We start from the raw sequence: 14,839 nt of genomic DNA on the forward strand, positions 1-14,839 counted from the left end.
TTATCTATTTGGGTCATCTCCCTTTTCTTTTTGATAAGCCTGGCTAGAGGTTTGTCAATTTTGTTTATTTTTTCAAAAAACCAACTCTTGGTTTCGTTGATCTGCTCTCCAGTTTTTTTAGATTCTATATTGTTTATTTCTGCTCTGATCTTTATTATTTCTCTTCTTCTGCTGGGTTTGGGGTGTCTTTGCTGTTCTGCTTCTATTTCCTTTAGGTGTGCTGTTAGATTTTGTATTTGGGATTTTTCTTGTTTCTTGAGATAGGCCTGGATTGCAATGTGTTTTCCTATCAGGACTGCCTTGGCTGCGTCCCAAAGCATTTGGATTGTTGTATTTTCATTTTCATTTGTTTGCATATATTTTTTAATTTCTTCTCTAATTGCCTGGTTGACCCACTCATTTGTTAGTAGGGTGTTCTTTAACCTCCATGCTTTTGGAGGTTTTCCAGACGTTTTCCTGTGGTTGATTTCAAGCTTCATAGCATTGTGGTCTGAAAGTATGCATGGTATAATTTCAATTCTTGTAAACTTATGAAGGGCTGTTTTGTGACTCCGTATATGATCTATCTTGGATAATGTTCCATGTGCACTCGAGAAGAAAGTATATTCTGTTGCTTGGGGATGCAGAGTTCTAAATATATCTGTCAAGTCCATCTGATCCAATGTATCATTCAGGGCCCTTGTTTCTTTTTTGACCGTGTGTCTAGATGATCTATCCATTTCTGTAAGTGGGGTGTTAAAGTCCCCTGCAATGACCACATTCTTATCAATAAGGTTGCTTATGTTTATGAGTAATTGTTTTATATATTTGGGGGCTCCGGTATTCGGCGCATAGACATTTATAATTGTTAGCTCTTCCTGATGGATAGACCCTGTAATTATTATATAATGCCCTTCTTCATCTCTTGTTACAGGCTTTAATTTAAAGTCTAGTTTGTCTGCTATAAGTATGGCTACTCCAGCTTTCTTTTGGCTTCCAGTAGCATGATAAATAGTTCTCCATCCCCTCACTCTCAATCTAAAGGTGTCCTCAGATCTAAAATGAGTCTCTTGTAGACAGCAAATAGATGGGTCTTGTTTTTTTATCCATTCTGATACCCTATGTCTTTTGGTTGGTGCATGTAATCCATTTACATTCAGTGTTATTATAGAAAGATACGGGTTTAGAGTCATTGTGATGTCTGTATGTTCTATGCTTGTAGTGATGTCTCTGGTACTTTGTCTCACAGGGTCCCCCTTAGGATCTCTTGTAGGGCCGGTTTAGTGGTGACAAATTCCTTCAGCGTTTGTTTGTTTGGGAAGACCTTTATCTCTCCTTCTATTCTAAATGACAGACTTGCTGGATAAAGGATTCTCGGCTGCATATTTTTTCTGTTTAGCACACTGAAGATACTGTGCCAATCATTTCTGGCCTGCCAAGTTTCAAAAGAGAGATCACTCACGAGTCTTATAGGTCTCCCTTTATATGTGAGGGCACGTTTATCCCTTGCTGCTTTCAAAATTTTCTCTTTATCCTTGTATGTTGCCAGTTTCACTATGATATGTCGTGCAGAAGATCGATTCAAGTTACGTCTGAAGGTAGTTCTCTGTGCCTCTTGGATTTCAATGCCTTTTTCCTTCCCCAGTTCAGGGAAGTTCTCAGCTATAATTTCTTCAAGTACCCCTTCAGCACCTTTCCCTCTCTCTTCCTCCTCTGGGATACCAATTATGCGTATATTATTTCTTTTTAGTGTATCACTTAGTTCTCTAATTTTCCCCTCATACTCCTGGATTTTTTTGTCTCTTTTTCTCTCAGCTTCCTCTTTTTCCATAACTTTATCTTCTAGTTCACCTATTCTCTCCTCTGTCTCTTCAATCCGAGCTGTCGTCGTTTCCATTTTGTTTTCCATTTTGTTTTGCATTTTGTTTAAAGCGCTTTTCAGCTCCTCGTGACTGTTCCTTAGTCCCTTGATCTCTGTGGCAAGAGATTCTCTGCTGTCCTCTATACTGTTTTCAAGCCCAGTGATTAATTTTATGACTATTATTCTAAATTCACTTTCTGTTACATTATTTAAATCCTTTTTGATCAGTTCATTAGCTGTTGTTATTTCCTGGAGATTCTTCTGAGGGGAATTCTTCCGTTTGGTCATTTTGGATAGTCCCTGGAGTGGTGAGGACCTGCAGGGCACTTCCCCTGTGCTGTGGTGTATAACTGGAGTTGGTGGGCGGGGCCACAGTCTGACCTGATGTCTGCCCCCAGCCCACCGCTGGGGCCACAGTCAGACTGGTGTGTGCCTTCTCTTCCCCTCTCCTAGGGGCAGGATTCACTGTGGTTTGGCATGGCCCGTCTGGGCTACTTGCACACTGCCAGGCTTGTGGTGCTGGGGATCTGACATATTAGCTGGGGTGGGTAGGCAAGGTGCACGGGGGCAGGAGGGGTAGGCTTAGCTCGCTTCTCCTTGGGTGATCCACTTCAGGAGGGGCCCTGTGGCAGCGGGAGGGAGTCAGATCCGCTGCCGGAGGTTTGGCTCCACAGAAGCACAGAGTTGGGTTTTTGCTCGGAGCGAGCAAGTTCCCTCGCAGGAACCGGTTCCCTTTGGGATTTTGGCTGGGGGATTGGTGGGGGAGATGGCGCTGGTGAGCGCCTTTGTTTCCCACCAACTGAGCTCTGTCGTCTGGGGGCTCAGCAGCTCTCCCTCCCTTTGTCCTCCAGCCTTCTTGCTTTCTGAGCAGAGCTTTTAACTTAAAACCTTCCAGACGCTAAGTCGCGTTTGCTGTTGGAACACAGTCCGTCCGGCCCCTCCGCTTTTGCCAGCCAGACTCGGGGGCTCTGCTTGGCCGGCGAGCCGCCCCTCCGCCCCGGCTCCCTCCCGCCAGTCCGTGGAACACGAACCGCCTCGCCGCCCTTCCTACCCTCTTCCGTGGGCCTCTCGTCTGCGCTTGGCTCCGGAGACTCTGTTCTGCTAATCCTCTGGCGGCTTTTTGGGTTATTTAGCCAGGTGTAGGTGGAATCTAAGTGATCAGCAGGACGGGCGGTGAGCCCAGTGTCCTACGCCGCCATCTTCCCTCTCCAAGGCCGTCTAGCTTCTTTTCAATGACCATTAGTAAAGACAGCATCTTAAAATAAAAAAAAATAGAGTATGTTTTATAGCTTTATTTTAAGCTATTATTGATAGATATGTCACTTTGAAGTATACAGGGTGATAATCTGATGCCCATATGCAAATCAATAAATGTGGTATACCACACTAATAGAATGAGAGATAAAAATCATAGGATCATCTCAATAGATACAGAAAAAGAAGTTAACAGTCTTCCACATCCTCTCCAGATTAACAGCTGTCACCAAATTGGGTATACAAGGAATGTACTGAAGCTAATAAAGGCCATTTATGATAAAACCATAGCAAACATCATACTCCATGGTGCAAGTTTGAAACCTTTTCCTGTAAGATTAGGAACAAGAGGGAGGTACCCACTCTAGCTGCTGCTTTGCGACACAGTGCTAGAAGTCCTAGCCATGGTAAATACATAAGAAAAAGAAGTAAAAGACATCCAAATCAGAAAGGAAAAGTATTGTATATGTGTGCAGATGATAAGAGTTTTTTAAATACAGTAAATCCCAAAGACTCTACCAGAAACTTAGAACTAATAAATGCATTTGTTTAGTGATGTTGTAGGATACAAACCAATGTACAGAAATCACTTCATTTGTTACACTGAGAACGAACAATCTGAAAAAGAAATAAAGGAAATAATCTAATTTACAATAGCATCAAAAGAATAAGATACTTAAACGTAGGTTTAAACAAAGAAGTAAAAGATATATACACTGAAAATTCAAAGCAACTGATTATAGACATTGAGGAAGACACACAAAAAAATCAAAAGATACCTTGTGTTCATGGATTGGAAGAATATTTTAAAGTGTTTAAAGCTTATCATTATAATTCTATAATGATTAATTCTATACTTCTATATTTTCAATGCAATGCTTATCAAAATTACAATGGCATTTTGTTTTTACCAGAACAGAAAAAACCATCTTAAAATTCATATGGCAAAAGATCCTAAATAGCCAAAGCAATCCTGAGAAAGAAGGACAAAGTTGGAGATCTCACACTTCCTAATTTCAAACTTTATTTCAAAGCTATACCCATCAAAGTAGTATGGTGCTGGCATAAAAACAGACACATACATCAATGAAATAGAATCCAAGGCCCATAATAAACCCCTGCATATACAGTCAACTAATATTTGACAAGAATACTTAATGGAGAGATGATAGTCTCTTCAACAGATGGTGTTGGGAAAACTGGATAGTCACATGCAAGAGACTGAAGTTGGACCCCTCTCTTACACAAGGAGAGAAATGAACTCAAAATGGATTAAAAACTTAAATATACGACCCTAAACTGTAAAACTACTACTAGAAGAAAGCATAGGGAAACATCTCAACATTGGTCTTGGCAACAATTTTTTGGATAGAACACTAAATGACAGTAACCAAAGCAAAAATGAAGAAGTGGGACTACATTAAACTAAGAACTTTCTATATAGGAGAAGTAAAGCTTATAGAATTGGAGAAAATATTTGCAACAAATTACAAAGGGTTACTACCCAAAATATGCACAGAACTCCTAGCAAAACAAATAATCCAATCAAAAAATGGGCAAAGGAATGAATAGACATTTCCCCAAAGACATACAAACGGTAATAGACACATGAAAAGTTGCTCAGTATCACTAATCATCAGGGAAATGCAAATCAGGTAGTATCTCATACCTATTAGAACGGTCAGTATAAAAAAAAATAAGAGATAACAAGTATTGGCAAGGATGTGGAGAAAATGGAACTTGTGTGCACTGTTGGTGGATGTGAATTTGTGCAGCCACTATGGAAAACAGTCTGAAGGTTCCTCTAAGAATTAAAAATAGAACTACCATATCAGGCAACAATTTCACTTGTAGCCATATACTTGAAGGAAATGAAATTACTATGTCAAGGAGCTATCTGCACACCTGTGTTCATTGCAGCATTATTTACAAGGGCCAAGGCATGGAAGCAACCTTAGTGTCCTTTGGTAGAGATATGGATAAAGAAGCTTTGGTACACACACACACACACACACACACACACACACACACACAGGAATATTTCTTAGCCATCAAAAAGGGAAATCCTGATTTTGTAAGAGAGTAGGTAGACCTTGAGGCATTATGCTAAGTGGAATAAGTCAGGCAGAGAAAGACCAATACTATCCATTCTTTGTTACGTGGAGTTTTGAAAAGTCAGACTCCTAGAAACAGAGAGTAGAATGGTGATTGCCAAGACCAAAGGATAGGGGAAAAGGGATGATGTTGTCCAAAGGGTACAAATTTGCAGCTATAAGAAGGATAAGTTCTGAGGATTTAATGTATAGCATAGTAACAATAGATAACAATTTTCTGTGTATAATATAGTAGTTTAGAGTGTAAATCTTTTTTATAGTGTTTATTGATTTGAGAGAGCACATGTGTGGATGCACATGACGGAGGAGCAGAGAGAATGGGAGAGAAAGAATCCCAAGCCGCCTCTGCACTGTCAGTGTAGAGCCCAACATGGCTTGATCTCACGACCGTGAGATCATGACCCGAGCCAAAGTCGAGAGTCGGTGGCTTAACCGACTGAGCCACCCAGGCACCCTGAGTGTAAATCTTAAATGTTATCACCACACACAAAGTAATGATAGTGAGGTGATGGAGATGTTAATGAACCTTATTGTGGTAATTATCTTATCACATATATGTGTATTGAATCATGCTGTATACTTAGTAAACTTACACAGTATCATATGCCAATATCTCCGTAAAACCGTGAAAAAATTTAGGGTATCTGTAGGTACTTTTGCCTAGAAATTCTAGTAAGATTGCTGAATTACAGATGTAACACTGGTTAATGTTCAACAGGCCATAAATATCTGGGGTTGTCTGACTGGACGGAAAGTGTGTGTATGTCTACTAGGCAAAAATCTGTGAGGAACAAAGGGAACTTCACTATGTCTATATCCTTTAATTAATACTTAATAGTGAGATAAATTAAATATATTCTCCTAGATACTCCTTGGATGGCCTTGGGCATGATGTAGTGTGGAAAGGACAAACACCAACTTTTTGCTTCCAAATTATGTACTTTTCTATGTTTATTGGCCTTTTAATTTTTCTTCCTTTATGAACTGTCAATTCACTCTATTTTTTGTTTTCTACTAGTTCGGCTTATATTTGATTTACCAGAGTAGAAGAAGGTATCTGTAATGGTTAATTTGTATGCTATTATTGAAAATGTATTTTATTTTCATGTTTTTCATATTTAATATATTTCAAATCCAAGAAAATTATATTCAGGCACTCAGTTTGAATGTAATAATCTTAATGTACTTAAGTGTGTGTTAACAGTTTTTGGTTGAATTATCTTCTATTTTTCCAATTTGCTGCACTCTGACCATTCTTTGGGTTGTTTTCCTATTGTTTCCGGGGGAAGTAAAGTGTGCCCACACCTCTCTATCTCCAACTCTCTGCCTTCTGTCCTAATCTGTTTGTACCCCAAGTGTTCACATCCTTCTTCATTATTCTGAGCCTTTCACATTTATTCATGCTTGCTGTTCTTATTTGTTGTTTGGACCTTTGAACACACAAAGAGACTTCGTTGACAAAATGTGTCAAGATTTCTAAGTTCTACAACTGTTTTGCTGAAAATTTTTGAGTTTTTTCCCATTTAAAAAACATAAAATACATTTTTCCTTTCATTAGAGATTTTCCTGGGTTATATAATAAAAAAGCTAAAAAGGATGTAATAAATAAACTAGTAGCTCTTTATTTTGTATAAGAAAATCCTACACCTCTTTCCTCCCTCCCTGATAATCCTGTGAGACCGTTCCCTTGGACTCATGACCTCAGGCTGAGAATCCCAGAACTCTAACGCATCATTTGGTCACCACCTTGTGCTATAGCTAAATTAGGAGCCTTTCTCCAAATAGCAGAGTTTTGTTTAGCTTCTTGTCCTAGGGAGGGTGAGTGGAAGGATATGGGCAATGCTTATGCACGGGAGGAAATTCAGTGTGTGGAACTCCTCTGATTCCCTGAGCCTGATGTTATGAGATCTTTTGACAGATTAGGTAGGTGGTGGTGGTGAAGAGGGGCGGAGGGGTTGGTGGACCATACTCTATAAGAAGACCGTCCTTCACAGGTTCCTATGCTTCCAGAGAGGAAGGGTATACGAAAATGAGCAGAAGCAGGAATTGTACAGGAGGGAGGAGTTGGGGCAACTGTATAGAGAAAGGTATGGGAAAGAAAGTGAAATAGATTTTTCCAGCTTTATTCAGAAATAATTGATACACATCACTATATAAATTTAAGGTGTAGAATATGATGGATTGGTTTATGTATATTGTGAAATGACAAACACGGTCGATTTAGTTAATATCCATCTTTTCATAGGTTAAATAAAAAGAAAAAATTTTTCCTTTTGATGAGAACTCTTAGGATTAACTCCCTTAGCAATTTTCTTGTAGATCATAGAGCAGTGTTAACTATAGTCATAATGTCGTACTGAAGTTGCTTTTTAATGGGAATCCAGATTTGAGAACGAAGATATGGGAGAAAGAGTAAAGCATAGAGTTGCCACAGGCTTACAATTACCGTACCTGCCTTTACTATCTCTGATCTGTATTGTGTTTTCTCCAGTTGTCAGCTCATCTGTGGCTCCGCTTGCTGCATTGCCCAGTATGTGATTTGGTCAAACAATTTCAATGTGACCTCAGGCCTCCAAGGGTCTCTTTCCTTCTTTCTCTGTCTCTTTTTTTTCAAGGGAATGCGTTTAGTTTGTTGTCAAGTTTGTAATTTTAATTCCAGTTTAGGTGTGCAATATCATGTTTCAGAGGTTCTGTACATTGCTCAGTGCTCATCATGATAAGTGTACGCTTAATCCCCTTCACCTAATTCACCCATCGCCTCACCCACCTCCTCTCTGGTAACCTCGAGTTCTCTATTGTTAAGAGTCAAAAGGATATATGCAGTCTTGTGTTTATTGCAGCATTATTTACAATAGGCAAGTTATGGAAACAAAGTGTCTATATCTAAATGGATAAAGAAGATGTGGTAAATACATACACAATGGAATATTGTTCAGCCATAAAAAGAATGAAACCTTGCCATTTGCAACAACATGGATGGATTGAGAGAGTATAATGATAAGCAAAATAAGAGAAAGACAAGTGCTACATGATCTCGCTTATATGTACAATTTAGGAAGCAAAAATAATGAACAAAGGATCTCTGTTTTGATACCCCATTCTCCTTATTGTGCCAAATAAATACACTGCTCTAAAATTCTGGGTATCAGTTCGTGAACATTTCTGAATGGTGTCACAAAAAGATTTCCTCTGGCTTTTGTCTAAGTTTGTGATACCCTGCTTCATCCAGATCCTCAGAGTTGTTTGGAACCCCTTTATCTCATTACTGTAGATATCTGTCACTCTACACATTTTCTGCACATAGCATATTGCCTTATCTCCCCATTCCCCCCCTTCCCAAACCTCTTCCCCTAGATGATTGACATTATTTGTCAGTTCCTGATTTTACTTTCTCCACTTTGGCACCATTGGTTATCTCCCTAAAATCATGACTTTCTCTGTTTTGATTTTCTCTGCTCTCTTGAATGGCACCAGCGATAGCTCAGCCCTAAGTCTATGGCTTTTACTTAGTCTTCTCAATTTGATCACTGGTTAGCGTATGAAAGTGAGCCGTTCCTTAATTCTTTGACATTCCTTTCTACCTGATTTTTGTATATAGAAACAGGGCTTTTAAAAGGTAGATAATAGGGGAGCCTGTGCTGACAGGTCAGAGCCTGGAGCCTGCTTTGGATTCTGTGTCTCCTCCTCTCTCTGCCCCTCCCACGCTCATGCTCTGTCTCTCTCTCTGTGTCTCTCTCTCTGTCAAAAATAAATACACATTAAAAAAATGAAAAAAAATAAAAGGCAGATAATATGTAAAAATATTAGTACTAGCAATATAATAATGATGATGACAAATACTATGTATTTGTTCTTTTTTGGCCATGCATGTTTCCTCCATTAGCTTTCTTTTATCTGTTCATATGTTATCCTTTAAGCAAATATTTCTTTCTCATGACTTCAAAGTTTGAATGGCTTCTACGTTTTTGTCTCTAGCTTGGATGTTTCTTGTCTGTCAATCACCATGACTTTTTATGAATAAATGGGCCAGACTTTGGTGAATCTTTGACTAGCACCAAAACTTTGGTGGATTTTGGTTTTTTCCCCCTATTCTAATTGGCAACCACCTTTCTCCCTTCCCTTTAACTTGTACACTAATATGTAGGTTTAAGTCTTGGATCTGCCACAAGTAGCTATAAACCTTGGGTAAGTTAATTTATATATGTATTAAATGTTTATGTGGGTGGGATAGAGTATTTTTCTGAATAAAAGGAATTCTTTCCACATTTATTCAAATATAATGACCTATAACACTGTGCCAGTTTAAGGTGTACTTTTTTTTTGTATGCTTGGTTAAAATTTATAGGAGGTATCATTGTTTTAGACCATGAGCAAACATCCATATTTTTTTTATGTAGTCAACACAGCACTGGATTTGGAATCAGAAGACCTGGTATTTGATTTCAAACTAACTAACTATGTTTTTATGTAAGTTACTTTTTCGAATTTCAGATTTTTCATCTATAAATGAAAATAATTTTATCAGATATATCCACTCCTACAGATAATTACAAGCATCAAATGTGTGAAAGTCCTTAGTAAATATGCACCATGAAAATAATGTATACTTTTCCAACTCTAAGATGGCATCGTTAAATATTTTAGAAACTTTTAAAATATAGTGAAAAAAATCATTATTTTTTTTCTGACTTTAACAATGGCATGGAAGATGACTACTAATTATATCGTGAAGCCTGGAAAATAGAAACTGTAAATTTCCTGATATGTTGGCTGTTACTGGAACCTGCCACCTCACGCCCGGTCTTCCTTTTCCTTTTACGTGCTGCTTCTTGTTTTCTAAAACTTCATAAAGTTAAACCATGAACCATTATAAGAGTTGAGATGAGGCTTGCCTATTCCCAAGTAGAAATTTATAGCAAGAATACCAGGCATCCTTTAGGGAGTGATTGGGAACTATGTTAATGCTTAGTTTTGAATGTGAAGAGTTCCTTTATGCATGCTGGACTTCATGGAAAAACATGGTAGATGAGAAAAACAGAAACTGAAAAATGATGGACTTGAGAAAATGGTTGTACTTCAGAGAAGTGTTATCAACTAAATAATCAGGATATCCTTGCTACTTATTTTGTGTTTTAGGAAACACAAGAACCAGAAGAAATGGTCCTTTTCCTCTTAAACTTATAATATATTTGAGGAAAGAAAATATGTAATTGAAACCATTGAGGGGGCACCCTGGGTAGCTCAGTCGGTTGAGAGTCTCATTTCGGCTCGGGTCATGATCTCACATTTCGTGAGTGGAGCCCCACATTGGGCTCTGTGCTGCTGGCTCTGAGCCCACTTTGGATCCTCTGTCCCCCTCTTTCTCTGTCCCTCCCTTGCTGGTGCTCTCTGTCTCATAAAGAAATAAAATGTTAAAAAAATTGAAACCATTGAGGAATTATGATTAGTAGCAAAGGATTTGCTCTAATAAGAGAGCAGTTATTATCTCTTCTCAAAAGGCCTTCCTTTCTCCTCTTAGCTTATTAAACTCCTACTGGTTTTTCAAAACTGATAACACTTTCTCCTTTGTAAAGATGTCTCTGAATTTCACAGACTCTTAGGTGTCCTTTTTGGCCAAAAGTAGACATCTGGAATGTCTCCTAAGATGCTATATATTGTGGTTTATTTTTAATGTTGTTAATTATTACTTTTCCATTAAAGTTTAAATTTCCTGACTTCTAGGAATAAGAGAGAAAAGACGTTTGTATAAAGTGTAGTTACTAGGAAAGTTTTCATAGAGGAAATGGGATTTTGATTTACCTTTAAGGGATGGGTAAGGTTTGGAAAGTTCTATATTGTACTACCCTATACTTAACGACTAGCCATAGGAGGCTGTTGGGCACTTGAAATGTGGCTAGTGCAACCAAGGAAATAGGTTTTTAATTTCACTTAATAACCATATGGAAGGAGTGGCTGCTGTTTTGGACTAAGTAGATCTAGGTTTGGCATACCTCTTCTCACTTTATCATTTTTCTAGCATATGGAGTCTGAAGTCAATTGTAGAGTAGAAAACCTGGATTCTGTGTAACTAGTTGTTTTTTCCTCCCTGGACTCCTGTTTTCTCCTTTGTAAATTATTAGCTTGGACTAGGTAGCCATGAATGAGTTAGTGGGATAATAATTTTTAATGTTTATTTTTGGGAAAGAGAGAGACAAGAGTGTGAGTGGGGGAGGGGCAGAAAGAAAGGGCGGCACGGAATCCAACACCGAGTTCGAACTCATACACTGCGAGACCATGACCTGAGCTGTGGACGCTTAACCAACTGAGCCACCCAGACGCGTCTGTGGGGTATTTTTATGACTGATTTCACTCATCATGTACAACTGAGGTGTGCACATGTGTGCATATATAAATACACATATTAAAGGACAAGGGGCACCAGAGTGGCTCAGTCAGTTTGGCATCCTACTTCGGCTCAGGTCGTGATCTCATGGCTTGTGACTTCGAGCCCCACATTGGGTTCTGTGCTGACAGCTCGGAGGCTAGAGCCTCCTTCAGATTCTGTGTGTCCCTCTCTCTCTGCCCCTCCTCCGCTCATGCTCTGTCTGTCTCCTTCAAAAATAAATAAAGATTAAAAAAATTTTTTTAAAAAAGGGAAAGCTTTAGAATCCATTTTTTTTTTTTCTATTGCTAGGTTTTTCTTGCTCTTTCCTTTTGGTTCCAGTTATGAAGCTTTTTGTGCATTCATGTATCTTTATTTTACCAGTACTTACTGTTTATTCTGCAACCTACCTCTTTTTTTCAGATCACTTCACCTCTTAGCAGCAAATCTAAGTATTATGGGAACCAGAGAGCTGGAGAGGCAGTTTGACACACAGGCAAGAGAATATATCTCCTACATGGCAACATTTTAGTCTGAAAAAAATGGGTAACAAGTAGAGAGATTCATGTAGTCATGCAAAATTAGGGGCAGGGAACTGTCAGACTTGGCATTGGATCTCAGACAATTGAGAGAATTGAAATGGAAGAGATGAGATAAGAAAAATAAAAGAGCTAAGGTTGATGGAAGGATGGGAGAGAGTCAATGGTTATGTTGTAACTGTGACATTACTGGGCATATCTTCATCCAAACTCCCAAAGCTTAGGGCTCCAATAGCTATAACCAAGGTTCACAAACTTCAGAGATTTAAAGACTTTGGACAGATAAATGGCATTGGCTTCCTTAACTTCCCATAACACCCCATTCTCCTTGCACATCTCGGGCGAGTCCTGCTAACCATCTTTCTAGGTACTTCTAGTTTCTGGGTTTCATGCAAGTACTCTGTGCCATCAACATCTATTCTGCCCTTGGTCCTGGCATACACCCAAGTCACCTCTGTATCCTAAGTCAGGTTTCCTTAGCTTGCCACTACCCTGTGGGCTTAGTGTGAATTGCAAAAGTGATTGTAGGTACTGGTATAAGACCTACTACAAGAGACATATTATGTGCCTGAGATGAGTTGAGGGTAAGAAATAAGACGACTTGAATGACTGAGGAATTGTTGTATGAACAGTTCAAATAGTACCAGTGAGGGGTGCCTGGGTGGCTCAGTCAGTTAAACATTCGACTTTGGTTTGGTCATGATCTCATGGTTGGTGGGTTCAAGCCCTGCATCAAACTGTTTGCTGGCACCATGGAGTCTGCTTGGAATTCTCTGTCTCTTTCTCCCATATCCCCCGCCCCCTTCCTCCCTCCCTGTCCCTCCTTCTCTGTCTCTCTCTCTCTTCCTCTCTCTCTGCTCTCCCCCTCTGGTGCTGTCTTTGTCTCTCTCAATATAAATGCATGAACTTAAAATATTAAAAAAAAGCAATAGCAGTGAATTCTGGCAAATGCAATCTTTACCTCTTCTTTCTTTTTCTGTTTGTGTTGCATTGCACCACCTTCCCCGTGCCTCCTGATCCTTGTTATATACATCTGTGTTTTCATATTTGCATCATTTTCTTGTTTATAGATCCAGAGTCCTTGCAGCCATTGTGTTAGGAATACTGTATGTGGAAGTGACTCAACTGCTTTAGGTGACCCCAGTAAAATGCATATTTAATAATGACCCTGAGAAGGAATTGAGGAGATATCTTGTTCTAACAATGTGAATATCCTTGATTAATTAATCATTTTAATGTAGAACTTCATTAACATTTTCATTTTAGTTTCATGTTTTCTTTTGTCTGTAACATTCTAGCGGATAAATCAATGGATAGAGCAAATCACTCTGTGGTGTCAGAGTTTGTGTTCCTGGGACTCACCGATTCCTGGGAGATCCAACTTCTCCTCTTGGTGTTCTCCTCTACGTTTTATGTGGCAAGCATGATGGGAAACTCCCTCATAATGCTCACTGTGATTTCTGACCCTCATTTACACTCCCCCATGTACTTTCTGTTGGCCAACCTCTCCTTCATTGACCTGGGAGTTTCTTGTGTCATTTCTCCGAAGATGATTTATGACCTTTTCAGAAAGCGTAAGGTCATCTCCTTTGGTGGCTGCATCGCTCAAATCTTCTTCATCCACGTCATTGGTGGCGTGGAGATGGTGCTGCTCATCGCCATGGCCTTTGACAGATATGTTGCCATATGCAAGCCTCTGCACTATTTGACTATTATGAACCGAAAAATGTGTATTTTGCTTACAGTTGCTGCCTGGGTAATTGGCTTGACCCACTCTGTGATTCAACTGGGTTTTGTAATAACATTGCCATTCTGTGGCCCTAATGTGTTAGACAGCTTTTATTGTGACTTTCCTCGGTTCATCAGACTTGCCTGCACAGACACCTACCGTCTAGAATTCATGGTCATAGCCAACAGTGGGTTCATATCTCTGGGATCATTCTTCATATTGATTGTCTCGTACATTTCTATCCTGATCACTGTTCGGAAACACTCTTCAGCAGGCACAACTAAGGCCCTCTCCACTTTGTCAACTCATGTCATGGTGGTGATTCTGTTCTTTGGCCCTTGCATCTTTGTTTATATCTGGCCTCACCCCACCTCACACCTAGACAAAAATCTTGCTGTTTTTGATGCAGTTCTCACTCCTTTTTTTAACTCAGTCATCTATACATTCAGGAACAAAGAGATGAAAGTGGCAATGAGGAAAGTGTGTAGTCGGTTTATTATTTATAGAAGGATTTCTTAAATGACACAAGTATTACAAAATTTCCTTACTGACTTGAAGTAACATTACATATCTATAGTTTGAATACCAGGTTCCACGTACCTTACTACCAGTGAGTTGTCCCAGATTAAAATAACAAGGGTCTTTAAAAATCTTAACTGAGAGTTTGTGTTGCTGCCTATGGTTGGTTGAAGAAAGCATGTGGTGTGAAAAACAGTAGCTCCCAGAGAAGGACAATTGCTTGTCTCTTGGGAGACATTACCTTGATGAATTTACTGGGGTCTAGAATTTAAATTGTGTCTCTTCAGTGTCTGAGTGCGTTACATAAGGGAATGCTGGTTGACACTAAATAAATTGATACTAGATAGAAATATATACATATATCAAGGTGTCAATTGATTAATTTGCTGTAAAAGATCAGCAAATGGTCTGAACTTTCATGTAAGCCTAATTGATTAATTCAGTGAAGGGAAATGTATGAGAAGTCAAGTGATGGTAAGGACA

The 14,839-nt window shown here is 39.1% G+C and overlaps 1 protein-coding gene across 1 annotated transcript; it reads left to right on the forward strand.

Moving 5' to 3' along the window:
• The first annotated feature begins 13,417 nt into the window (after positions 1-13,417).
• Positions 13,418-14,356, forward strand: LOC109255726 (olfactory receptor 4F3/4F16/4F29-like). Its single transcript, XM_019430512.2, has one exon. The coding sequence runs from the start codon at positions 13,418-13,420 to the stop codon at positions 14,354-14,356; it is 939 nt and encodes a 312-aa protein (XP_019286057.2).
• Positions 14,357-14,839: the final 483 nt, after the last annotated feature.

The sequence above is a fragment of the Panthera pardus genome, unplaced genomic scaffold (assembly GCF_024362965.1).
Source record: "Panthera pardus isolate Hobbes unplaced genomic scaffold, ASM2436296v1 HiC_scaffold_24, whole genome shotgun sequence".
Classification (NCBI taxonomy): Eukaryota; Metazoa; Chordata; class Mammalia; order Carnivora; family Felidae; genus Panthera; species Panthera pardus.

Coding starts and splice junctions, on each gene's coding strand:
- LOC109255726 (XM_019430512.2), top strand. CDS start 13,418: ATGGATAGAGCAAATCACTCTGTGGTGTCAGAGTTTGTGTTCCTGGGA.